This window comes from Mobula hypostoma, chromosome 2 (assembly GCF_963921235.1).
Source record: "Mobula hypostoma chromosome 2, sMobHyp1.1, whole genome shotgun sequence".
NCBI lineage: Eukaryota > Metazoa > Chordata > Chondrichthyes > Myliobatiformes > Myliobatidae > Mobula > Mobula hypostoma.
The window spans coordinates 140,046,041-140,072,038 of record NC_086098.1 but is presented as its reverse complement, the minus strand read 5'-3'; the positions used below and the strand labels follow the sequence as shown (position 1 = coordinate 140,072,038).

At 39.7% G+C, this 25,998-nt stretch overlaps 1 protein-coding gene across 3 annotated transcripts in view; it reads left to right on the top strand.

The window, feature by feature from the left end:
• Positions 1 to 25,998, top strand: part of armc2 (armadillo repeat containing 2) — a 139,382-nt gene that overhangs the window by 94,756 nt on the left and 18,628 nt on the right. For all 3 annotated transcript variants that reach the window (XM_063040798.1, XM_063040797.1, XM_063040799.1), the window contains exons 11-13: positions 11,534 to 11,679; positions 16,874 to 16,973; positions 25,082 to 25,412. In XM_063040798.1, coding sequence (XP_062896868.1) covers positions 11,534 to 11,679; positions 16,874 to 16,973; positions 25,082 to 25,412 — 577 coding nt within the window. The remainder of the gene's footprint in view (positions 1 to 11,533; positions 11,680 to 16,873; positions 16,974 to 25,081; positions 25,413 to 25,998) is intronic.

Below are 25,998 nucleotides of genomic sequence, written 5' to 3'. Positions count from 1 at the left end.
GAAGGAGTAAAAGCAGACAAATAGGAAATAGAAGAGATGTGGGTGAGGACAATATCGTTAGTGGTCTACAAGTTAAGGACTGATCCCTGCTACAACTTGGAGACACAAAACACTGCAGATGCTGGAATCTGGAGCTGCCAGCAAGAAGATAGGGAAACTCAGCAGGTCAGGCTGCTCTGGAGGGAAATGAAAAAATGACATTTTGGGTTGGACCCTTCATCTGGATTCTTGAATTTAATCCTTGATCTTTCACAAAATCTAGTATAAGATAAATTAATTTTAAGATCAGGAGGAAAGAAGGAAACAAAAGGGCAGGCCTGTTATAGGATGGAAGGCAGGCGAGATGAAGGACAAAAGAATATTCCTCAAAGGCCAAAATAAATTTGGCACGTTTGATTCAACCCTCACCAGTTGTTGTTGATACACCATAGAATGCGTCTGATTCAGATGCATCATGGTTTGCTGGGGTAACTGCACAGCCCATGACTGCAAGAAACTGCAGGGAGTTGTGGGCACAGCTTAGCACATCATGGAAACCATCCTCCCCACTAAGGATCCAGTTTGCACTTCTTGCTGCCTCCATAAAGCAGCCAGCATAATCAAAGGTTTCAAAGGTACATTTAATCTCAGAGAAATGTATACAATATACACCCTGAAACTCCTTTTCTTCACAACCATCCACGAAAACAGAGGAATGCCCCAAAAAATGAATGACAGTTCAATGTTAGAACCCCAAAGCCCCCCAGCTTCCCCCACCCACGCATAAGCAGCAGCAAAGCCACAATCCCCCATCCCCCACCAGCAAAAAAAAGCATCAGCGCCCCCTCCCACCGAGCACTCTAACGTGCAGGAAAGCATTAATAAAGACACAGACTTGCAGTACCTCGAAGACTCATTGTTCACCCGGTAATTCGACATACTACAGGCTCTCTCTCTCTCCTCTCTCCCTAATAAGGGAAAAAGAGGTGTCTCCGTTTCACAGTGAGAGGGAGAGAGACATAACAACTTGCTGATTTACGATGTTAAAAATCCATTGCGTTGCTTTTTCCGAGCTCTGTGCCCAAGGAACTTAGGTCTTTGGGCACACAGCCAGCAGCCAGCTTGCTGCTTTCGATCTTCCATCTCCCACGACACACTGATTTACTGCAGAGGCACCAACCTCGAGTTTGCCCGCCTCCAGAGTCACAAAATCCCAAAGCTCCAAAGGCGTGCTAATCTTCTAGGCCGTGTCCTTGCAATATCAAATAATGGCCAGTCTTCAGACCCTGAGAACAGGTCTCATTCCCGCAAAGAACCAAAGTCAGCGTGTAATTCCAGGTCAGGGTCTTCAAAAGAACCCTGAAAAAGAAAAACAGAGATATTAAAGATAGAAATAGAGCTATTTCCGAAGGTGCAAGCAGAGGAGTCGGTTAGACGCCACTGTCTCCTAAGCTGCGCCCCCTAGACATTATCCACCTTCTCTCTTCTTCCCCCTCCCAGTGGCAGAAGATGCTGTACATAAGCCGGAAAGCACAAACTCCAAGCTCGAGGTTAGCTTCTATCCCACTGTTACAAGTCTATTGAATGTTCTCTAGTACAGCAAGATGGACTCTTGACCTTGCCATCTACCAAGAGTTTCCCAACCTGGGGTCCATGGAATAAAAAAGATTGGGAACCCCTATGTCTACCTCATTATGACCTTGCGCCTATTGTCTACCTGCACTGCACTTTCTCTATAACTGTTACACTTTATTCTGCACTGTTATTGTTTTAACTTGTACTTCCTCAATGCACTGTTATCATGAGTTGATTGGTATGTAAGAGAAGTTTTTTCACTGTTCCTTGGTACATGTGAAAATAGTAAACTAGTTTATCAAATTTCCACTTTAGCCCATTCATGTGGCTTGGTGGATGGTCCCAATTCTGGAAGGGGCTCCTCTCCATTTGCATGAAGCTGAATGGGCTTGAGAGGAGCAGATCAGAGTTAAAGATATTGGTTGCTGGAGGAACAACAGATAATTCATCAGCACGGGAACATTATGGATGATCGGGTAGATTCTGGTGTTGTTAGAAATGAACATGCAAATTAGAAGTAAGGAGTAGGCCAATTAACTCCTCAAATGGAAACAGAAGTTGCCAAAAAGATACTCAGCTGTTCATGCAGTTTCTATGGAAAGAAAAGAGTTAGTATTTCAGGTCATAGACCTTTCACCAGCATCAGTTGCTGTTACTCTTGGACTTAAGAGTTTTTTTTCATTTAATTCAGGTTTTCACTGGCCTTTCAAGCTTGCTTCACCATTCAATAATATCATGGCTGATCTTAATTCAGCCTGAATTTTGCAATTCCACCTACCCCAGTATCTTTTGATTACCCCTACCTCCCCTGCCTTTTTATTAGTTCATCTACCTTTGCCTAAAAAAATCAATTATATTTATTGAGTAATAATATTCAAAAATATTCAAAAAATATTCCACTACCTTCAAGAGAATTATAGATTTAGGGATTTATCTGAGAGATGGGGGAAAAATTTGATCTCTGCCTTAAACTGGCAACCTCTTATTTTTAAACTGTGGACCCTAGTTCTGGATCCTCTCACATCCACTCAGTTGTGTCCCCATTGGATTTTATATGTTTTAATCATGTCCCTCGACAACCTTCTAACCTCCAAAGTATACAAGCCTAGCCTATCTAACTTTTCCTCATAAGCCACCCCAGCTGTCTGACGAGTAAGACTTCTTAATTGCTTCCATTCTTCCTTAAATAATGAGGCCAATAGTGTTAACAGTATTCCAAATGTGGTTTCCTCATTGCCATATGCGACCTCCTTACTATTGCACTCAATTCCCTTAGAAGTAGATAACATTCTGCTGGCTTTTCTAATTATTCACATGTCATTTATAAATTGTGCACTAGGGTACCTAGATCCCTCTGCATCTCACAGCTCTACACTCACATTCAAGTTCTTCCTTTGTCATTCAACTGTACACATGTGTACTGCCAAACAAAGCAATGTTCCTCTGGACCAAGAAGCACCACGCAGTACATGTAACTCACATTCAAAACCCATAAAATAATATTACCACAAATAAATTAACAAATAATAAGGTGCTTTTATGAAAAATTTTAACAAGTATACAATATAACGCTACTGGCACTTCACAAGTGATGAGACCTAGATGGTGGCAGAGAATTCAGTAATCTTACAGCTTGGGGGAAGAAACTGCTTCCCATCCTAAAAATTATTTTCCTAATGCTATGGTACGTCCTGCCTGATGGTAGGGATTCAAAGAGATTGTTGGACGGATGGGAGGGATCATTGACAATGCTAACGACTTTGCTTGCGTAGCATTCCTGATAAATATCTCTAACAGGTGGAAGAGAAACCCCGATGATCCTCTCAGCTGTCCTCACAATTCTTTGTAGGGACTTGCAGTCAGATGCCTTGCAATTCCCGTACCAGACAGTGATGCAGTCAGTCAGGACACTCTCAGTGGTACTCCTGAAAAAATTGGTTAAAATGGTGGGAGAGTGTGGGTGGCAGTGGAGCCTCTCTCACCTCAATCTCCTCAGGAAGTAGAGATGTTGCTGTGCTTTCTTGACCAAAGAGGTGATGTTCAGGGACCACATAAGATCTCTCATTATTTAGAGGATATGTTTCTTCCTGCAAACATAGACAACTTCACATTTTCCCATGTTATATTTCATTTGCCAAATCTCTACTCGGTTACCATATCCCCTTTGAAGCCGGTGTATGTTCCCTTCACAACTTACTCTCCTATCAATATTTAGCAACTGTGTGTCTGGAACTTTCATACAAGCTAATTATGCAAGTTGTAAATACTTAAGCTCTTAGCACCAAATCCTGGCACTTGTTACAATTTAGCAACTAAGAAAAGATGATTTATGACCACTCTCTGTTACCAGGACAATCTTTTATCCATACAATATATTACCTTCTATACTGTACTATAAACACTTATTTACTACAATGACCTTTGGTACAGCATTACATCATACGTCTGCTGAAAATACATGCATACCAATCTGTTCTCTTGAAAGAAAAAAGGGTCCTTAGTAGTATGATTCCACCTGTATCAGAAAGTTGACTTGAATTTCATATTACTCTACCTAGGTTTAATTAATTTACTGTAGCTCTTTGAGGAGATGACTTAAGGAAACCATTGGCTGTGATGTATTTGGATTTTTAAAAACTTTTTTTAAGGTCTCATGCAGGAGTATGGTTAACAGAGTTAGAGGACACAGAGTTGGATGTAATACACTGACATGAATTGAGAATTGGTTATCATATAGAAAGAAAGGAGTAGGAATAAACAGAGCCACTTTAGGTTGGAACTAGTGGGCTGTGGCGGGATTGTTGTATAGTCCTAAACTGGAGTATTTTTTGAATGGTGGCAAATTAGGTCCATTGCCTTTATTATATGCAGTTCTCTTAGCAGTTTCTCTTAGTGATATTAACAGCGACACAGTCTGAGGTTGTGCTGGGGCAAGTGTTGCCAAACATTTTGGCACCAACATAGCATCCCTACAAATTCAGCAGAACACACCAATGAAATGTAACAAGCAACAACAGGAAAACTAACCCCTTTCCCACCCCCCTCATTCATATGTACACTCAGGTGGTCTCCCACTCCAGGACAGACTCCCTCTGGACCTCCAAACTCCAGACCATAGGTCCAGACTCGTGGATGTTGGACCTCCAACCTCCACTGAGGGGCTTCAACTTTCAGGCTTCAACCTTCAGACTCTCTGACCTCGGGACTTCAACCTCCAGACTCATCAACCAATGGGCTTTGACCCCTGGTCTCGCCAATTCCGGGCCTCAAAACCTCAGGCCTCCAATCTGGGACTCGCTGATCTCGGGCCTCTGACCTCCAGGATCACTGGCCCTCATTCATGAGGGCTGCAGACCTCTGACCTTGGACCTCTGTCTTCAGGGATTGTTGGCCTCTGACCTCCAGTTACTGCCCCTAATATTGCATGCTCCTCATCCCTGACCCTACCTGTATGCTGACCCCTACTTCCCACAAATGTCCACAGAAACTATCCCTAGGAAACTTATAACCTAAATCTGAGTTATGAACTTGGTGGACATCAGGTTGATGATCAACGTTACTTGATATAATATATAGATAGGAAAATTGTTAACCACAAGGCACAATTGGCTAAGCTGGGTACTCCAGCTGTACACTATGTAGTAATTGGAGCCTCTGGCTAACATAATGTTCCTTCTTTTGTATTCAGGGTGTATCTTACTACCTTATCAGACTCAAGGATGTGCTCACTTTAAGGCTGCTCTGTCTGTATGATATGATGATTTGGTACAGTAGTAGGTGCATAGAGTTTCTGATATCTACCTTTTGCATAACTTTCTCGCTCAATCCATGTAAAAGGTGAACTAGTGAGATCCAGCTTTCAGGACACGTCAGCAATTCAAACATAAAACTGTCCGTAAAGACAGAACCTTATTCCTCATATATCACTAACTAGAACACCTTCTTTCTCATAATCTTTTTTCTTAAATTGCTGTGTACTTTGTCTTACTTCCTAGTTTGCATTAGAATGAAAAAAAAACTGCTGAAAGAACTCCGAGTCGAGCAACATCTGCGGAGGCAAAGCAATACTCAATATTTTCAGCCAAGACCCTACATCAGGACTGGGCTGGTGGAGGAAAGATGGCTAGTATAAAGAGGTCAGGGACAGGGGGTAAGACGGGGGCTAGTAGTTGATGGGTAGAACCAGGTGAGGTGGGGGTTGATAGGCACACAGAGCCAGGTGAAGGGGAGGGAGGGGCAATTTTGAGAGGCTGGTGGGTAATGGGTGGAAACAGTTAAGGGAGGAAGGATGTGCAAGTGAAACCAGAAGTGGAGGGGATCGGAAAGGTAGGCATAGCAGACATCCCACCCTGCACAAACTCATTTCAGGGAGGTAGCACCATGAATTTGCGGGAGACTCCCAGAACTTCCGGGAGAGGTGGGATGTCTGCAATAGAGTAGCTCCTTAGCAGCTAACCAGCTAGTTTAAATAACGTTAGCTATGCTAATGAACAAATGACACCTGTTAAACTCACCTCAACATGTCTTTTACAATCTTAACCCACCATGGGCAATAGAAAAGTCACTGTTGCAAACAGCGCAGTGAGCAACACTGTCATTATTTTGACCCCTATTAGGCAGGGGTACACTTTAGTGTAGTCTGGGGTGACGTACGTTTTACATATTCTTTTTTTGGAACACTCTGCCACTCTGACTTTTTTTGGAACTCTCTCGCTCTTTATCGTGCAGACGCGCGCTCTCTCGCTCGTGGTCACTCTCTCTCGTGCGCGCTTGCTTTCTCACTCTCGCTCTCGTGGTTGCTGTCACTCGCACTCGCTCTCTCGCGCTTGCTTTCTTGCTCTCGCTCTCTGTCGCTCGCTCTCGTGCTCTCTCTTGTGGTCACTCTCACTCACGCTTGCTTTCTTGCTCTTGCGCTCGCTCCCTCGCTGTTGGTTACTTTCAGCTTTGTGTTTTTTCCCTTTCCCCTTGTGTTTGTCTAAGTATCAGCTTTCCAACTTGCTGATTGGTAAGTTTGTGGCCTTTCTGGCAAAGCAAGAATGCATGAAGTGGCCATGCTACAGACAAAATGGGAATCAAGAGACTGCAAATGGTGCAAATCTAGAGCAAAAACAGAAAGTTCTGCCAGTACTCAACAGATCAGGCAGTATCTATAGTAAAAAAAAAGTTAGCATTTTCAGGACCCATCTTCATCACAACTGTTGAGGTGAGAAAACACGATGATCTTAAATTGCATAGAGGGCAGGAGAATGAAGGATAGGAGAAAGGGAATTTATCTCATAGGTTGAGGGCAGGGTTGCCCAGGTGATTCCAATGTTTATGAAGCTGTCCAGTTAATAGGCTGGTAAAGAAAGTTATACAGAGAGAAAACAGAGCTGGGAAATGCTGGTCAGAGTTTTGGTTAAACCTGAAAAGGGGAGAAGAATGCTGGAAATGCCCAGAGGACAATGCAGTGTCTGAATAGAGTGAACAACTCAGCTAATTACAGATGGATAACCTTAGTGAAAATTGTTAAGTTCTGATTCAAACAGGATAAGCAAAATTAAATTACTGAATTCAATATTATGTCTTGAATACTGCAAGAAGGCAAATTATTGGGGAATGGAATGCTGTGAGAGTCAATATAGACTGGAAGAGGTAAATTGGCCACCTTCTGTATTGTGAGGAAATGTAGAAATAAACATTCCAACATGTCTAGACGGAACATGAGCTGTTGTTCTTTATGCTTTCTGTAAGAATTCTGACCTTATTTCATAGTTCTAATATATGTTTTGTCTCTCTCCATCTACTAACCTTAACTGTGGTATCACCTGGGAAACCATGGCCTCTTCCCTCAGAGATGGTTCTCTCAATCCAACTCCACCTTCTATAATTTAAAACCAACTCATTTTCTCAATTTCACAGTTCTCAAGGGTTTCCAGTCTGAAGTGCTAACTGTTTCTCTTTCCGCAGATGCTGTCTGAACTGTTGAGTGTTTCCAGCATTTTCTCTTTTTGTTACAAATAAATATAAACAGCTTAAGTGATCAGGTAAGAAGATCACTTAAAGAGTAAGTGTGAAGTTGTCCATTTTGGTATGAAGAGTAGAAAAGCAAACTTTAGAAAAAGTGAGATAGGATTTAACAGTTGATTTTCAGAGGTACTTATTGATCCTTGTACACAAATCACAAGATGTAACGGCGTGGGTGCACGAAGCAATTAAGTATATGTATGATGTGTACCAGGGGTGGGGTGGAACAGAGGAATAGGTCAGTTTTGCAGTAGACCTATAGGATGGATATATATACTGTATATAATATAATAAAGAAAATGCTGGAAAAACGCAGCAGGTCATGTGGTATCTGTGGAAGAAGAAACTGAGTTAACATTTCAGGTCAAAGGTTTCATCGAAATTTTGGGAGGTGTAGGTGTGGAAAGTGGCATAATCAGAATAGACATGACAGAGATGGAGACTGGACATCAGATTTAGAGGAAGCATTGTCCGTTAGCTATCAGAGTCCTTAGGCTAGAAATGGTTGCAGGTCACATATCTATTCATTGAAATGAATACTGTGAAGTTTAGAAAGGGAAAAGAAATGTTAGAATGTTACTAATAGACTAATTGAAAGTGAGTGCAGGGTGGAAGTAAGTGGCAAAGGTGAAGAAACATTTGAATCTTTTTTTGAGAGCAAGAAGGAGATATAGCATTTAATATATTGAGGTTAAAAAGTCCTGGGTATCCCATAAAAAGGTGAGAATACAGCTTCCTGTTTCTACACCTTTTATCGGAGGAAGTGAGTAACATTGAAGGAGAACAACAGGAATTCTGCAGATGCTGGAAATTCAAGCAACATACATCAAAGTTGCTGGTGAACGCAGCAGGCCAAGCAGCATCTGTAGGAAGAGGTGCAGTCAACGTTTCAGGCCGAGACCCTTCATCAGGACATTGAAGGAGAAGTTGTTTAATGTGAAAATGCTCAACCTGGAAGAGAATGGAGGTTGAGGAGGACTGATTGGTTATCTGCTCAATGAAGAAATGAAGGTCTTTCAGATCATCTGTTTTTGGGACAGAGGTTGGATTAGATATTCATCTTAAAAATGAACTGGTGGGTGGACCAAAATATTGGGTACTATTAAAGTTGTGGAGTGGTTCTGGTGTGTCCCTGGTGTTGGTAAGGAGTTTATGAGTGGAAAGAGGATAGATTGAAGAGGAAGAAACAAGTTCTATGGGACAAGAACTGTTTGAAATGGTGGATCTTTTGGAGGCTGTAGAAATGTGCTGTGCATGATTGAGTGCTCTCGAAATTGAAAACTGATGGGCGGTCTCCAAAAGAATCTGATTAACATTAGCTTAGGGTCATGGGCCAGGGCAAAGTATGAAGAGATATAGTAAACATCCCCCACAAGATGGAGATATGTTTGCCACACAACAGCAACGTTGTCTTTGACACTGGGTTTAATGATAGTATTGATGTTGGTCCTCAATGAGTACAGTGCACTATTTTGTAGCTTATCAGATTAGAGTGAAGGGTTTAAGTATATTACTCTATAAATAGATTTTAGGAAGTGTACAGGAGCATTTTGTTTAATTTTCTATTTTAGATTGCTTTCGTTGGTAGCTAGAAGCATTGGATGACTGAGGATGAGAAATGTTCTGGCAGTTGCTTCTGGTTAACTTTAGATAGTGATCTCAGCGTTTGCAAACAAATGGACTTAACAGTACAGTCCAAGTCAAAAAGACCTAAGGCTAGAATTTATCTTCTGCGAAACAGTATTATCATTTGCAACCTAAGATACAGAAAAAGCACACTTTATGTTGCAAATGTTAATACTGTTTCTTGAAGGGCAATTTAATTTATGCATTTTGAGACTGAATGCTTTGTACGTTATGTAATTTGGAATGACATTCAATTGTTGTCTAGACATCAGGTAATTGCAAATAATTTTATATTTAATAATCCAGATTGAGAAATCAGTTTCTAGTGTTGGAGCTTTGTAATCTCCAATAAACCAGACCATTAAAATTGATCTTAATTCTGTGAAATGCTGCTGGAGTATAAAATCAGGTATAAAGTAACAGAATTATTTGTATTTTCTTGAACAATTGAAGTAATTCTATTTTGTTTAATAAATCAGAAATAACTATAAAATACATGCAATTCCTTTAACCCAATGTCATATTTGATTTTAGGGATGGAATGTTACTAAAAGACATATTTTACTAAAAATATACTAAAACTATATATATATATATATATATATATAGTGCTAAGCTAAGTGTGTGATACAGTTGTATGCCTACTGCATTTGACAATGTTTGTAAATTTACAGTGCTGATAAAAGGTATTCACCCCCCTTGAAAGTTTTCATGTTTTATTGTTTTACAACATTGGATAACAATGGATTAAAATTTGACTTTATTGACACTAATCAGCAGGAAAACACTTTCATGTCCAAGTGAAAACATATCTAGAAAGTGATTTAAATACATTACAAATATAAAATACAAAATAATTGATTTTACAGGTATTTACCCCCTTTAATATGACGCACCAAATCATCACTGGTGCAGCCAATTGGTTTTAGAAGTCACATAATTAACTAAATGGAGATCTGTTTTTGGAGACCTGTGTGCAGTCAAGGTGTTTCAATTGATTGTAGTAAAAATACACCTGTATCTGGAAGGTCCAACTGCTGATGTGTCAGTATCTTGGCAAAAACTACACCAGGAAGACAAAAGAACACTCCAAGCAACTCTGAGAAAAAGTTATTGAAAAGCACAAGCTAGGAGATGGATATAAGAAAATTTCCAAGTCACTGAATATCCTTTGGAGTACAGTTAAGTCAATCATCAAGAAATGAAAAGAATATGGCACAGCTGTGGAGCAGGCTGTCCTCAAAAATTGAGTGACTGTGCAAGAAGGGGACTAGTGTTTGGAGGCCACCAAGAGACCTATGACAACTCTAGAGGAGTTACAAGCTTCAGTGGCTGAGATGGGAGAGAATGCTTGTACAACAACTGTTGTCCAGGTGCTTCACCAGTTGCAGCTTTATGGAAGAGTGACAAAGAGAAAGCCACTGTTGGGGGAAAAAAAACATCACATGAAATCTTGGCTAGACTTTGCCAGAAGGCATGTGGGAGACTCTGGAGTCAGCTGGAAGAAGGTTCTATGGTCTAGTGAAACCAAATTGAGCTTTTTAGCTATCAGACTAAACGCCATGTTTGGCGCAAGCCAAACAGTGCACATCAAAAGCACGTCAGCCCTACCGTGAAGCATGGTGGTGCTGTGCTGTGGGGATGCTTCACTGCAGCAGGCACTGGAAGGCTTGTGAAGGTAGAGGGTAAAATGAATGCAGCAAAATATGGGGAAATCCTGGAAGAAAACCTGATGCAATTTTGCAAGAAAACTGCAACCTGGGAGATTTGTCTTCCAGCAAGATAATGACTTAAGCTACACAGGAATGGCTTAAAAACAAAAAGTTAGTGTCCTGGAGTGGCCAAGTCAGAGTCTAGACCTCATCCAATCGAGAATTTGTGGCTGGACTTGAAAAGGGCTGTTTATTTATGATCCCCATACAATCTGACAGAGCTTGAGCAGTTTTCTAAAGATGAATGGGGAAAAGTTTCAGTGTCTAGATGTACGAAGCTGACAGGAGACCTAACCACACAGACTCAAGGCTAAATTGCTGCCAAAGGTGCATACTAAATACTGACTTATGTAGTTATGCAATCAATTATTTTAGACCAATTTGTAGAAATTTGTTTTTTCTGTTGATCAGTTTTCAAATAGCCAAATTAAATCCACTGTGATCCAATGTTGTAAAACAATAAAACATAAAAACTTTCAAGGGGGAGTGAATACTTTCTATGGGTACTGTACATTTCCCATTTTCTTTTAATTGCCAATTAAAATATTTCATAAGTTAGTGGAATTAACTGAGAAGTGTTAACAACATTTTGAAAATAATCATGTTTTTGAATAATTGTTCTTTCTCCCTGGAAGGTCACTGCTACTTTACGTAACTTGGCAAATCTGCCTCAATCGCGCTCTAGGTTCCTAAGCACTGGAGCACTATTGGAACTGTGTGTGATAATGGAACAGCACATGAATGACATAGACATTTGTCTGAATGTAGCCAGAATATTCAGGTAATAGGATTAAAAACACCATTAAGTTACCATTAATTACTGTTGGAAATCTCCAAACTTAAAATATTTTAGAATAAAGTCCATTTTTTCTTTAAATATAGAATAAAGACTGTGCTTATGAATAAATGTAGTTTCAATACTTTATACTACAAAAATGAAAAAAAAAATCACAATTGAAATTAATTTGAAATAATTATATCTAATAATTTTTAATGATTTGTAATGCTTAGTTTTTTTCTTTATTTTCTGTGTATAGTGACATATCTAAAATTGAATTTTTTTCTATAACTGGGATATATATCTGTAATTTGGATTTATTTCTCTCCCTGGGCAGCTACAGAATGCTATTTCAAGCTAAGAGGGTCTACCAGTTGTTGCTACTTTAATATATTAATTATTTTTGTATTTTATGAACATCCAAGTTGATAAAATGCAAACTGGTATTTTTTCCTATCACATAAGACACATTTCATATTAAATTATAGAGAGGTTTCACAGTCTTTGACAAACAAAAATAGGTACATAATTAAAACTTGAGTTTCTGTTGTTTATAGTTTTGTAACGTTGCACGGTACTGCTGCCACAAAACAACAAATTCTGCGTCATACATGTCTGATTCTGATAGATAGCCTTTATCGAGGGGCATTTTAATTTTAACAAAACATAGTATGCTTAATTAAACTGCTTTAAAAGATTCTTCATTCTCTATCATTTTGCTATACTTAACTCACATTCTGACTGCTGCTGAAGATGGAGAAACCAGCCAAGAGGACAATCACCGTATTGTCTAAGTGGCGATCTCTATGCTTTAGGACTGTTTTGAACAGACCAACTGGCAGATGTTCAAGGAAGTCGTCACAAACGAAGTAGACCCAGACAATGTAGATGATGTTGGTACCTCAAGAAGGGTCATCTCACAGCCCAACCAGAACCCCTAGCTGAATGCAGAGGTGCACTCCTTACTAAAAGCCTGGGATGCTGCCTTCATGTCCAGTGGCAGAACAGCCCTGAGAAACCTCATTTTAGGTATCAAGAGGGCAAAGAACACCTACGCACAAAAAAAATTCAGAAACACCTGTCTGATAGGTGGCTGGGCATCAAGGGCATTACTGACTATGCAAGGGATAACAGCATTGACTGTACCAGTGACACCTTCCTCCCTGATGCTCTAAACAAGCTTTTTGCACGCTTCAGGGTATGCAACAGAACACCAGCCACAAAAGCTACCGTACCTCCAGGTGAGCAGCCTGTAAGAGCAGCAGGTGCGAGAAGGACTCTGTAGAGTCAACCCACATAAGGTAACCAGACCAGACAACATCCCAAGCCGAGTGGGCATACCACCTTACAGACATCTTCAATGCTTCACTCATCCAGGCTGCTGTCCCCACATGCTTCAAATCAGCCAGAGAAATCTCTGTACCAAAGAACTCTTACACCTTCAGAACTAAAAGACTACTGCCCACTGGCACTGATGCTAATCATCATGAAGTGCTTTGAAGGCTGATAATGGCACATACCAAAAACTCCATTCCGGCCCCATTCGAAGAACACATGTCAGAACGCAAACACGAGGAATTCTGCAGATGCTGGAAATTCAAGCAACACACATCAAAGTTGCTGGTGAATGCAGCAGGTCAGGCAGCATCTCTAGGAAGAGGTACAGTCGATGTTTCAGGCCGAGACCCTTCATCAGGACTCAGAATGCAGTTTCTGGATTTCATTTCAGAATTGTCACTATTGTCCCACAGACCTTGGTGAACAAACTCCTATTCCTTGGTCTAAATACACCACTGTGCAACTGGGTGTTGGGACTTCCTATGTACAGACCTCAGGTAATCCCAATGCACAACCACTTCTCCCTCCCCATCATCCTCAACACAAGGCTGTGTGTTGAGCCCAAGCTGTACACTCTTCTCACACACGACTACATGGGCAATCACACGAGCAATTACATTATCAAGTCTGCCGATGAGATAACAGTGGCGGGGCTCATCACCAACAATAATGAGACATCCTACAGAGAGGAAGAGGAAGAGTTCAAGTCCTGGTACCTGGCAAATAACCTCTTCCTTAATGTTAGCAAGACAAAAATAAGATGGTCATCAACCTCAGAAGAATTTGCACCACTCATACCTCCCTTTATAACAGAAGCACAGCAGTTAAAACTGCAAGCCGTTTCAAACTCTTGGGAGTGCACACCACACACAACCTCTTATGGTCCCTGAACACATCCTATGGAGACCAGAAAGATCACAAACACCTCTACTGTGAGGAGGCTGAAGAGAGCCGGACTCTACACAATCATACCCAGGTCATTCTACAGATGTGTAGAAGAGGGCGTCCTGACAAACAGCATCACTGCTTCATACGGAAACTGCACTGTGGTGGACAGGAAGGCTCTACAATGGATAGTTAAAACTGCCCAACACATCCATGGCACCAGCCATCAAGTTCATATATACAGTGCTTATAAAAAATATTCACGCCCTTGGAAGTTTTCATGTTTTATTGTTCTACAACATTGAATCACAGTAGATAAAATTTGGCTTTTTTGACACTGATCAACAGAAAAGACACTTTTGTGTCAAAGTGAAAACAAATTTCTACAAATTGGTCTAAATTTATTACAATTATTAAACAGAATAATTGATCACATAATTTCTCACCCCCTTCAAGTCAGTATTTAGTTGATACACCTTTGGTAGCAACGACAGCCTTGAGTCTGTGTGGATAGGTCTCTATCAGCTTTGCAGATCTGGACACTGCATTTTTCCCCATTCTTCTTTACAAAACTGCTCAAGCTCTGTCAGATTGCATGGGGATCATGAATGAACAGCCCTTTGAGTCCAGCCACAAATTTCAATTGGATTGAGGTCTGACCTCTGACTTGGCCTCTCCAGGACATTAACTTTGTTGTTTTTAAGGCATTCCTGTGTACCTTAGGTCATTATCCCACTGAAAAACAGACCTTCTTCCAAGTCACAGCTCTCTTGTAGACTGCATTAGGTGTTCCTCCAGGATTTCCCTATATTTTGCTACATTCATTTTATCCTCTACCTTCACAAGCCTTCCAGGGCATGCAGCAGTGAAGCATCCTCCCAGCATAATGTAGCCGTCACTATGCTTCACAGTAGGGATGGTATGTTTTTGGTGATGTGTGGTGTTTGGCTTACGCCAAACATAGCATATAGTCTGATGTCCAAAAAGCTCAATTTTGGTTTCATAGAACCTCCTTCCAGCTGACCTCGGAGTCTCCCACATGCCTTCTGGTAAACTCTAGCCAAGATTTCATGTGAGTTTTTTTCAACAGTGGCTTTCTCCTTGTCACTCTCCCATAAAGCTGCAACTGGTGAAGCACCCAGAAAACAGTAGTTGTATGCGCAGTCTCCACCATCTTAGCCACTGACATTTGTAACTCCTCCAGAGCTAGTCCCCTTCTTGCACTGTCACTCAGTTTTTGAGGACTGCCTGCACTAGGCAAATTTACAGCTGTGCCATATTCTTTCCATTTCTTGATGATTGGCTTAACTGTACTCCAAAGGATATTCAGTGACTTGGAAGTTTTCTTGTATCCGTCTCCTGACTTGTGCTTTTCAGTAACCTTTTCATGGAGTTGCTTCGAGTGTTCTTTTGTCTTCATGGTGTAGTTTTGCTAGGATACTGACTCACCAGCAGTCAGACCTTCTAGATACAGGTGTATTTTTATTACAATCAATTGAACACCTTGATTACACACAGATGATCTCCATTTAGCTAATTCTATGACTTCTAAGACCAATTCGCTGCACCAGTGATGATTTGGTGTGTCATATTAAAGGGGGTGAATACTTGTGCAGTCAATTATTTTGTGTTTTATATTTGTAATTTATTTATATCACTTTGTAGATATCTGTTTTCACTTTGACGTGAAAGAGTCTTTTTCTGTTGATCAGTGTCAAAAAATAACAAATTAAATCCACTGTGATTCAATTGTGTAAGATAATAAAACATGGAAACTTCCGGGGCAGGGAGGGGATAACTACCCTTTATAGGCACTGTATAGAAAGGTGCCGGAAAAGGACCAGTAACATCATGAATGATCCCACATACACTGTTCAAGTACTGTTTGTCCTACTCCCATCAGGGAGAAGGCTATGTGGCACTCACGCCAGGACCACCAGACTCAAAAAAAAAAAGTTACTTTCCCCAAGCAGCAAGACTGATCAACACCTCCGCCCACTAACTCCACCACTACATTATTATTTCCCATCAGTCACTTTATGTACAGCCTCGTGTCATTTAATGAGCATACAATCAATGTATATAAATTATCTTATGCATTTGTATTTATTGTGTGTTTTATTATTATTCTTTATCTTTTGTATTTTTATTTTGTCCTGCATCAGATCCAGAGCAACTATTATTTTGTTCTCCTTACACTTGTGTACAGAAAATGACATTAAGCAATCTAGAATCTTGACTAATACAAGAGATGTGAGCTGGAGCATAATCGGTAGCCAGATCTGTGTGAATTGGGATTCTGGTGGCATAGTTTTGGGTGAGCTATGTATGCAGAGAATTGGAGAGGCTGGCCATGAACGTGTTGAGATAATCAAGCCTTGCAGTCTTGAACTATAAAGGAGTCAAAGATTATGGAAAGAGAAAGCAGGAAAGTGGCATTCAAGTCAAGGTAGGATAAACCGTAATCTTATTGAATGGCAGAGTTGGCCCAGAGGACCAGTGTATTTCTCCTTCTTCTTCCTCCTGAGTGTTATAATAGGAATTAAACGGGGAGTGATATTATGGAAGTGCAAGTAGGCTTATTTCAGATACGAGGACCAAATTTCATCTCGGTCAGACTGATTAAGGTTATACAGATCTCCTACAGTTTTAGATTGGAGGGGGAAAATGGTGTTCAACCATGTCATAGATTAAAGACATATCAAGTATGACAAGGAATATTACCTATATCACAATAGTGTGGTGCCAATGATGACTTTGTTAAGAGCTCCTCTGGCAGAGATGGAATCTTGGAGTGATTCAAACAGAAATTTTGGGTGAACATGGAACACTAATTTGGGAGGCTATAATATTTGCTTTTGGATGGAGTAACTTCATTCAGGAAAATGATGCAGGACAGAGAAACTTGTGGTATATCAACCACAAGCAAAACTACTCTATTACCACCCTAATAACATAATTTTTTTGTTTGTAGCAAACTCTCAACCTACAATGACTGCTGCCTTGTGTTGTCAGAATGCTTCAGCTGCTACCAATTATTTCTGACTATCCTCCACCAACACCAAAGAAAGCAGGTTAGTTTTATTCTGCCTGAAAATATGGGGTTTCATCAACTCGGGTTTATCTGTTATGGATATAATTGTACAATGGCTTTCTTTTGATAACCAGAAAATAGAACCCCCCCCCGCCATTTCCTGTTTAAATACTTAAGTAATCTGTTTTCTCCCAGTATTGAACTCTTTTGTTATAACATGGCCGATCACTGAAATAGTTGTATTTCAATCACAAATGCATGTAAATTTATACATTTTGCTTTCTGAAATGTTACCTGCTATTAATCAGGAACTGCTACTTTGGGTGTCTTTTAAAATGTGTCAGCATTTCATCTTCAGTGTTAGTCACGCTCAGAGCTGAAAGTTGTTAACCCTTTGTCACCTTCTGATTAGTTAATTTCTCTAAACTTGCAAACCAAGTCTTAAAAAGATTTGTGAATAAGAGACTAAAGATTACAGTTTTATTTATAGACATTGGCTTGTTGTCTTTTTAACTAATGGAATTTTTAACCACTAGGATTTCTGAGCATTTGGAAATGCCTGAGGGACAGTCAGCATAGCTTTGTCTGACTAACTTTGAAGAGATGACGAAGGTGATCAAAGAAGGCAGAGCAGTGAATGTTGACTTCATGGATTTTAGTAAGGCATTTGACAAGCTCCTGCATGGTAGGCTCATCCAAAAGATTCAGATGTACAGTATGGGATCAGAATTGGCTTGTCCAGAGAAGACAGAAGGTAGGGGTTGATCAATCTTAATCAAGATGGAGGTCCATGACTAGTGGTGTTCTGCTAGGACCCATACTGTGACCTCTGCTGTTTGTGATATATAAAAATGACTTGGATGAAAACATTGATGGTGGTTTAGTAAGTTTTCAGATGACAGAAAGATTGGTGGAATTGTGGATAGTGTAGAAGATTGCCAAAGGATACAGTGGAATATAGATTTCTTGCAGATATTGGTACAGTTTTGGCAGATAGAGTTTAATGCAAGCATATGTAAGGTGTTCTACTTTTGAAGATCAAATATATAGGGAAATATACAGTTAATGGAAGGGTCCTTAACAATATGGATGTACAGAGGAATTTTAAAGTCCAAGTCCATGGCTCCCTGAAAGTGGCTACACAGATCGATAGGGTGTTGAAGAAAGTGTCTGGCATATTTATCTTCACTGAGTTCAAAACTCTGGTTAGGCTGCGTCTGGAGTATGGTGTTCAGTTATGGATGCCCCATTATAGGAAGAACGTAGAGATTTTGGAGAGGGTGCAGAAGAGATTTACCAGGATGCTGTCTGAAATGGGGGTATGTGCTATACAGAGAAGATGAAGAAACTAGGACTGTTTACTCTGGAGCTGTGATAAAAGTTTATGAAGTTATGAGAGACACTGAAAGAGTAGATAGCTGGTATATTTTACCCAGAATTCAAGTACCTAATAGCAGGGGGCATGCATTTAAGATGAGAGGGGAAAAAAATCAAAAGAGATATGTAGTGTAGGGTCCTTGCCTGGAATCTGCTGCCAGGGGTGGTTGTGGAAGCAAATACAATAGAGGTATATAACAGAGCATCTTAAGCACATAGATATGCTGCAAATCTCCATCGGCACAGGAGCACCGCAGGGATGTGTGCTTAGCCACCTGCTCTACTCATTTACACCTATGACTGTGTGGCTAAGTACAGCTCCAGCACCATGTACAAGTTTGCCTATGACACCACTGTTGTTGACTGCATCAAAGGGGGTGATAAATCAGCATGCAGGAGGGAGATTGAAAACTTGGCTGAGCGATGTAATAACAACCACCTCTCACTCAATGTTAATAAGACCAAGGAGCTGATTGTAGACTTCAGGAGAGAGAAGTCAGGGTCCACGAGCCAGAAATCATCGGATGATCAGAGGTGGAGAGGGTCTGTAATTTAAAATTCCTGGATATCACTATTTCAGATGGCCTACCCTGGACCCAGCTTTCTTGTGGCAGCACTCCTTGTAGATGTGCTCACTAGTGGGGAGGGCTTTTCCTATGATGGACTGGCCTGTATCCACTACTTTTTGTACGCTTTTTTATTCATGGGTATTGGTGTTACTATACCAGTCTGTGATGCAACCAGTCAGGTTATTCTCACAGTGCATCTATAGAAGTTTATCAAAGTTTTCGATGACATGCCAAATAAGAAAGTAGAGATGTTGCTGCACCTTCATTGTAATGGCACTTACATGCTGGTCCCAGGACAGATCCTCTGAAATGATAAAGCAAGGGAACTTAAAGTTATTGACCTTCTCCACCTCTGATTCCTTGATGAGTAGTGACTCATGGACCCTCGGTTTCATCCTTATGTAGTCAATAATCAGCTCTTTGGTTTTGTTGACGTTGAATGAGACATTGTTATGGCACCATTCAAACCAGATTTTCAACTCCCTCCAATATGCCAATTCATCACCACCTTTGATTTGTCAGCAAACTTAAATATGGCATTGGAGCTGTGCTTCATTGTAAAGCGAGTAGAGCAGGGGCTACTAAATGGTATTTACATGTTGGTCTCAAGATAGATCCTCTGATATGATAACTCCCAGGAATTTAAAGTTACTGACCCTCTCCACCTCTGATCCCCTAATGCTCGAGGATCCCCAATTTCTTCCTCCTTTAGTCGATAACCAGCATTTTGGTTTTGCTGACGTTGGTTGAGTGGTGCTATAGCACCAACCTCTCACTCAGATTTTCAATCTCCCTTCTATGTATGTGCCAGTTTGTCACCACCTTTGATTTGGCCAACAACAGCGGTGTCTGCAGCAAACTTAAATATGGCGTTGAAGCTGTACTTGACCTCACAGTCATAAATATAAAGCGAATAGAACAGGGGACTAAGCACACAGCCTTGTAGTGCACCTTGCTCATAGTGAATAAGCAAAAGATGTTATTGCCAATCCATACCGACTGGGGTTTGCAAGTGAAGAAATCAAGGACCCAGTTATACAAGGAGGTATTGAGGCCTAGATCTTGAAGTTTTTTGATTAGTTTTGAGAGCATGATTGGGTTAAATACAGTGCTATGGTCAATGAAGAGCGTTGTTATGCCTGCATCGTCACTGTCCAGATATTCCAGGGGTGAGTGAAGAGCCAAAATGGCGTCTGCTGTTGACTTGTTATGACGGTAGACAAATTGGTGTGATAACCTGTTCAATCTGTCTCCATAACTCTGTCCCTTGAGTCCTGACAATATCCACACAAATATCCTTTGCAACTCTTTCTAGCTTTATGGTATCTTTCCTATAGCCAGGTGATCAAAACTGAACACAGTATTCCAAAAGCAGCTTCCACAATGACTTGTGCAACTGCAACATAAACATCCCAACTACCATACTCAATGCCCAGCCTGATGAAGGTCAGTGTGCCAGATGCCTTCTGCATCACCTGGTCCACCTGCGATGTCAATGAACATAGAATGTTCTATGTTCCATATTCATTATAGGAAAGTTGAAGGTGCTGGACTTTTACTTGGTGTGGGGATATTTAAATGTATGTGCCTACAAGATCAATGTCATCCATCCAACATTCTATGATATTAAAGCCATCCAGCATTCTGTAGTTAGTTGTATTTTGAGATGTCTTGGCTTTTGAGATTAAATTACTTTTTGTTTCAAATCTTATGGATGCTCTTTAAGTTTTGAGGTCATGCAGAAGACAGAGCAAATTTTGACATAGATGCAAGAGAAAACCTATTGCTAGATTTTAAATGGGAACACTTGAGACTAAAGAATGGTAATAATTGCTTGCCAGTGGAATGGAGATGATTAGAGTTGAACATAAAATTGGACCTTGAAGTCAAAACTCAGCAACTGTGTCTGGCTCCAAGTCACTGGAGCAATTTTTTATAGAGGTGTTTTAATTTGATTATAGTAGGGAATTTTTTTTTCCATCCAGTCTTAATTGAAATAAAGGGGTCTGGTTTGTTTTAATTTAAATGGAGATTTCAGCACACTTTAATTTGGTTTCTGCAAGTCTGAGCTAGTTTTATTTTGGATTGGCTCCTCCTACACTGAGACTTTGTAGGCAAGAAGATTTGACTGATTAAAGATGTTAGTACTGATTTTGAAAATTTGTATTTGATTTTGGGTCCCCGGGATAGGCTTCATGCAAGTTCGTGAAAGTCAACAATTGGTGTAAAAAAACTAATTTTTCATAATATTGCATGTGAACTCCTTTGCTTGAAATGCTCCCAACGTCTCTGTGCAGAGGTGTTAACCCTCTACTGTGCTAACTGTGCATGGTACAGGAAGGAGTATTAAATTGGGAAACAGGGATGAATTTTGATAAAAAGTTGCTGGTTTAACAATAGTGATAATATAACCATATAACCATAGAACAATTACAGCACAGAAACAGGGCATCTTAGCCCTTCTAGCCCGTGCCAAACTCTTACTCTCACCTAGAATATATTTTGGGATATTTCTGGGATTTAATTCACAGGTGGCTATTAGTGTTTTTGAAGTTTAAGTCAGGTTGTTAAGAAACATTTTTTTCTTTGGGAGATTGTGTGAAGGACCATTACATTTATTTTTTTTTGTATGAGTGTTAAAATTCTATGAGCATAAATGAAGAGGACTAATTGTGTGAAGATGCATAGCTTTATATCAGATATGCTGGGCCTAGAGGGGCCAATCACAAAGGGATTAGTGTGCGTTAATAGTTGTAAGAGACATTATTCTTGTGCTACACAATGTAGGGTTTGTAAATTAGGACATAGATATCTATATGTATTTGTAGAAAGAGATTATCTACCTTATTTTGACCTGTTACAATGAATATTAGGTGTCAGGAACCCAAATTATAGGAATAATACAAGGCAATGTGTGACTTGGAAATCTGAAATCACGATATATCCACATATGGAGTAGAGAGGAATAAATTGTTAATTGAAACAAGTCTAAAACAATGCATGCATGTTTTTGAAGTCATTGTATGTCCCTATCCCTTCAATGCTATGCATAAGTTCCAAGGCAAACCTAAATGACCTTCCAGTATTAACTGTATCTTTTGAAACCAGAGCTTTTCACTGAATCTTGGTATATGTAACAGTAATAACCTATATCAATACCAATATTAATATTCCTGTCTTGGAAGAACAAGGAACACACTGTGTAACTTTGATGATAAAGATATTCCTATACTATATTCTAAGCACTATGTTCCAATCTTGCTGTGATTTATGGTTAAAAAAAAGACAAAAAAAGGCTGAACTAAGTTATCAATGTTTCAGAATAAGTCAATATTTTGAACCACATGAAACATCTCTACAAACTCTCCCTGAACTGCAAATCAAAATCTAAGGGAGACTCCACAAAGTGTATTAAACTTGTGCTAACATTATGCAACTGACTCAAGATGTCGGAACAAAAGTAAAGGAAATAAAATCCACCTCACTGTAGGATGACTTGATTAAACAAAAATCTAAATACATTACATAAACAGGATTCTCTGACTGAAGTTTTCATAATCGTAGTAGTGAAGGAATTTGCTCTACAACTGTTGGATCAGTAGCAGAGAGGTTGATCTGGATGGCTGATGGACCAATACTCAGGGGTGGGTGGAAGATGAGATCTCTGTGTGGGTAGTTGGGTGGGAAAATTAGACCATTTGTGCATTGGTAGTTAAGGGAATGTGATATTGGCAGATCATTGTTGGGTAGGTATGATTTGGCTGATCTTGATGGGGGATCAGCAGATCTATGGAAGGTTTGGATGGTAGATTAGTCAAAGATTATAGGATTTGCTACAGGCTTTTACTGAAGACTGATGAAAATTTGTGTCAAGAGTTTAACTTTTAAATATTTTGACTTTGTTGTGGATTCCCAGCATTGGACTTTACAGGCTGGGACTTTCTCAAGTTCAGACTCTTTAAGTAATGCTGATGCAGGTTTCAAATGACTGTGAAAGGTATGCACGCACAGTGAAAATTTCCACTAGTGTTGCCAGAAGTGGTGGCATTGCAGATCATTGTATACTATTGTACATATGCTGTCTCCTGCACATATTCAAACTGCAGAATATCCTATTTTTTATTTCAGCTACTACATTTTTGTACGCTAAGCAATTCAGTGAAATGGATTTTGTAGTGAAAGTGAATTGTGAAGCACACAAAAATCTGGCAGCTTACTTTAAGCAGCCCTTCAAACTGTTCCAGCCAAGTGTATGTCTGTGTTGCAGTGAGTGAGTTAAGGAAGATAACGAGAAGCACGAGGTCACTGTCAGCTAAAGAGAGGCCTTCAGATTTATCCTATTCTACTCCCTGAAGTACTTTCTTCATAGGAGATATCAGTTGCATGACAGTTACAAGCTATCCTCCTGTATATATTTGTCATCTCCTTTTATAGTCTGACTTGTCAGAAAATGAGTTGATCCCTGAACAACCACCCCCCCACCACCACCCACGGCTAACAATCTACCAGCCGTGGAATATGTAGTGGCACAGTGAAGACATGTAGGAGCTCACTACTATCACTGATAGTGCATCCTACACCTGCGTTGTGTTATATGGCTGTCAAACATGAAGATCTTTTTATCAGATTGCATATTTTTGAAATATCTTGGACTGTAAGACTAGGAGCAGGATTAGGCCTTTTGGCCCATTGAGTCTCCTCTGCCTTTCAGTCATGACTGCTCCTTTATCTCCCCTCTCCTCAGCCTGCACCCTGACCTTCTCCCCGTAATCTTTGATGCCGTGGCCAATCAAGTGGGACAACATCTAACATTCTTGTATCTAGCCCCCATGGATACTGTACACTAAATAAACACCCTGTGGTGGTTTTTGTATTGGATATAAATGACATTGGTACATTTCTCATCTAGGGCAGTTGAAACAAGACCTGCAGAAACATAAATCCATTTTTGGGCTTTCTTACTCATTTTTTCTATGAGTTTTCCTTTTTAGACAATGTTTCTGGCTCACCTTTAAATTAAAATGCTCCATAAATCCATTGGAATCCGAATCAGGTTTAATATCACTGTCATGAAATTTGTTGTTTTGTGGCAGCAGTACAGCGCAATACATAATGGGGAAAAAACTACAAATGACATTAAGAAATGTGTGTGTTTATTTTTAAATATATATATTATACATTAAATAAGTAGTGCAAAAAGACAGCAAAGAAAAGTGAGGTAGTACAGTACACCTGGGTTCGTTGTCCATTCAGAAAACTGATGGCGAAGGGGAAGAAGTTGTTCCTAAAACAGTAAGTGTGTCTTCAGGCTCCGGTACCACCTCCTCAATAGTAGCAATGGGAAGAGGGTATGTCCTGGGTGATGGGAGTCTTTCATGATAGATGCCACCTTTTTGAGGCATTGCATTTTGAAGGTGTCCTTGATGCTGGGGATCCAAATACAGATCCCTTATTACTTGATAGCAGTGAACTAACTGGTTAATAATTTCAGCTTGACTCAGCTGATTCAACTTGTTTCTGAATCAGAAGGTCATGGATTCAGTCCAAAACTGATCATATCATCTAGGCTTGGCTGTGATATAATTCTTTCCAAGGCATAAGACGTTAGACTAAAATACAGCAACTTCTTCAGCTTAAAATAAAGGAGCTAATTTGAAGAGGAACTGGTGATTTGCAATCTGTGACTTAATCAACACCAATAAAATCTGATTCATTTCATTTGCTGTTTCTATCACCTTGGCAATTACTGCAAAGTAAAACTGGCATAAAGTCGTTTGGGATATATTAAAGATATTTGGCCTTTTTCTTTCCTCTTCCTCTCTAAAGTTGCCCTGAATATTTGTGCAGTTCTACTTATAAATGTAGATGTCAAAGCCTGGCTTCTTAATAAAATTCTTGAGAAATGAAGGTCTTGAGTATTCTTTTCAAATTAGAATAAACTCAGCATAGACTCAATGGGCTGAATGGCCTCATTTCACATCAAAAGCAAATCTGAAAGAAAATATATCCCTTATGGCTACACTTCTATTTACTTAATTGACCACAAAGTGCTTTGGGGCATCTCGAAGTTCTGAAAATAAAATTAAATGCAAGGCTTGCTACAGGATTCACTTGATTTTAACAGTGTGCAAAATTAAATTCAGTATTTTATAGCAAAGCTGTTAGAGTTCATGTCAACATAACGTGTTTTTTCACTTCCTAGGATTTAGTAGTCCGTGTTGTCTTTATTTTGGGAAATATGACTGCAAAGAACAATAAAGCAAGAGAGGAGTTGTACAAACTGGAGTACAGCGTGGAAACGTTACTGACTTTGTTCCAAATGTATCATGAACTAACTGTTCAAATAAAACTTACTTCACCAAAGATGCAGAACAAGAAAGGAATAATTGAATCTAAAAACCAGAAACTTTCGGAGGTGGAAGACGTCCTAATAAAGTTGATAAGAGTGATTGCTAATCTATCCATAAACACCAAGGTTGGCTCTGCATTGTCTAGAAACCAAACCTGCATGGAACTACTAATTAAAGTGTTAGGTCAGTTTTCAGTCTTTTAATGTCTATATACGAATAACTTGTTTTTTAAATGAAGTTTGACCATTTATGTTCATAACAATCCAGATTAAAGATCCATTGAACTTGGTGTAACAAGAGTTATCTTAGAATTTCCTACTGTTAATGGAAGTGAAACGTGTTATATAGTGCAAAGGTGGATAATTAGATTTTGAGCTGATCAAAATCATATTTCATTTCTTGGAAATTAAGCAATTGGCTGGTAATTTGCCCTAAGGTTATAACAACTCAAAACTAGCTCACAAATTTCCCATAGAGAAACAATATTTTTTTAAACTTTTGGGTACTTATCCAAATAGAACAGATGAGCTTTATTACGATTCCATTTGTTTGGATTTTCTGAAGCTGCTGATAAGCCAGAATGAGAGAAACATTTATTGTTGGAAAGCAAAAAATGCAGATACTGGAAGACTAAAATCAAATGAAGTGCTGGAAATACCCAATAGTCAGGCAGCATCCATGGATAGAGAAACAAAGTTAACATTTCTGGTCAATGATCCCCAATCAGAAGTGATGAAAAAGGTTGAAAAATGATTAACATCCATTTATC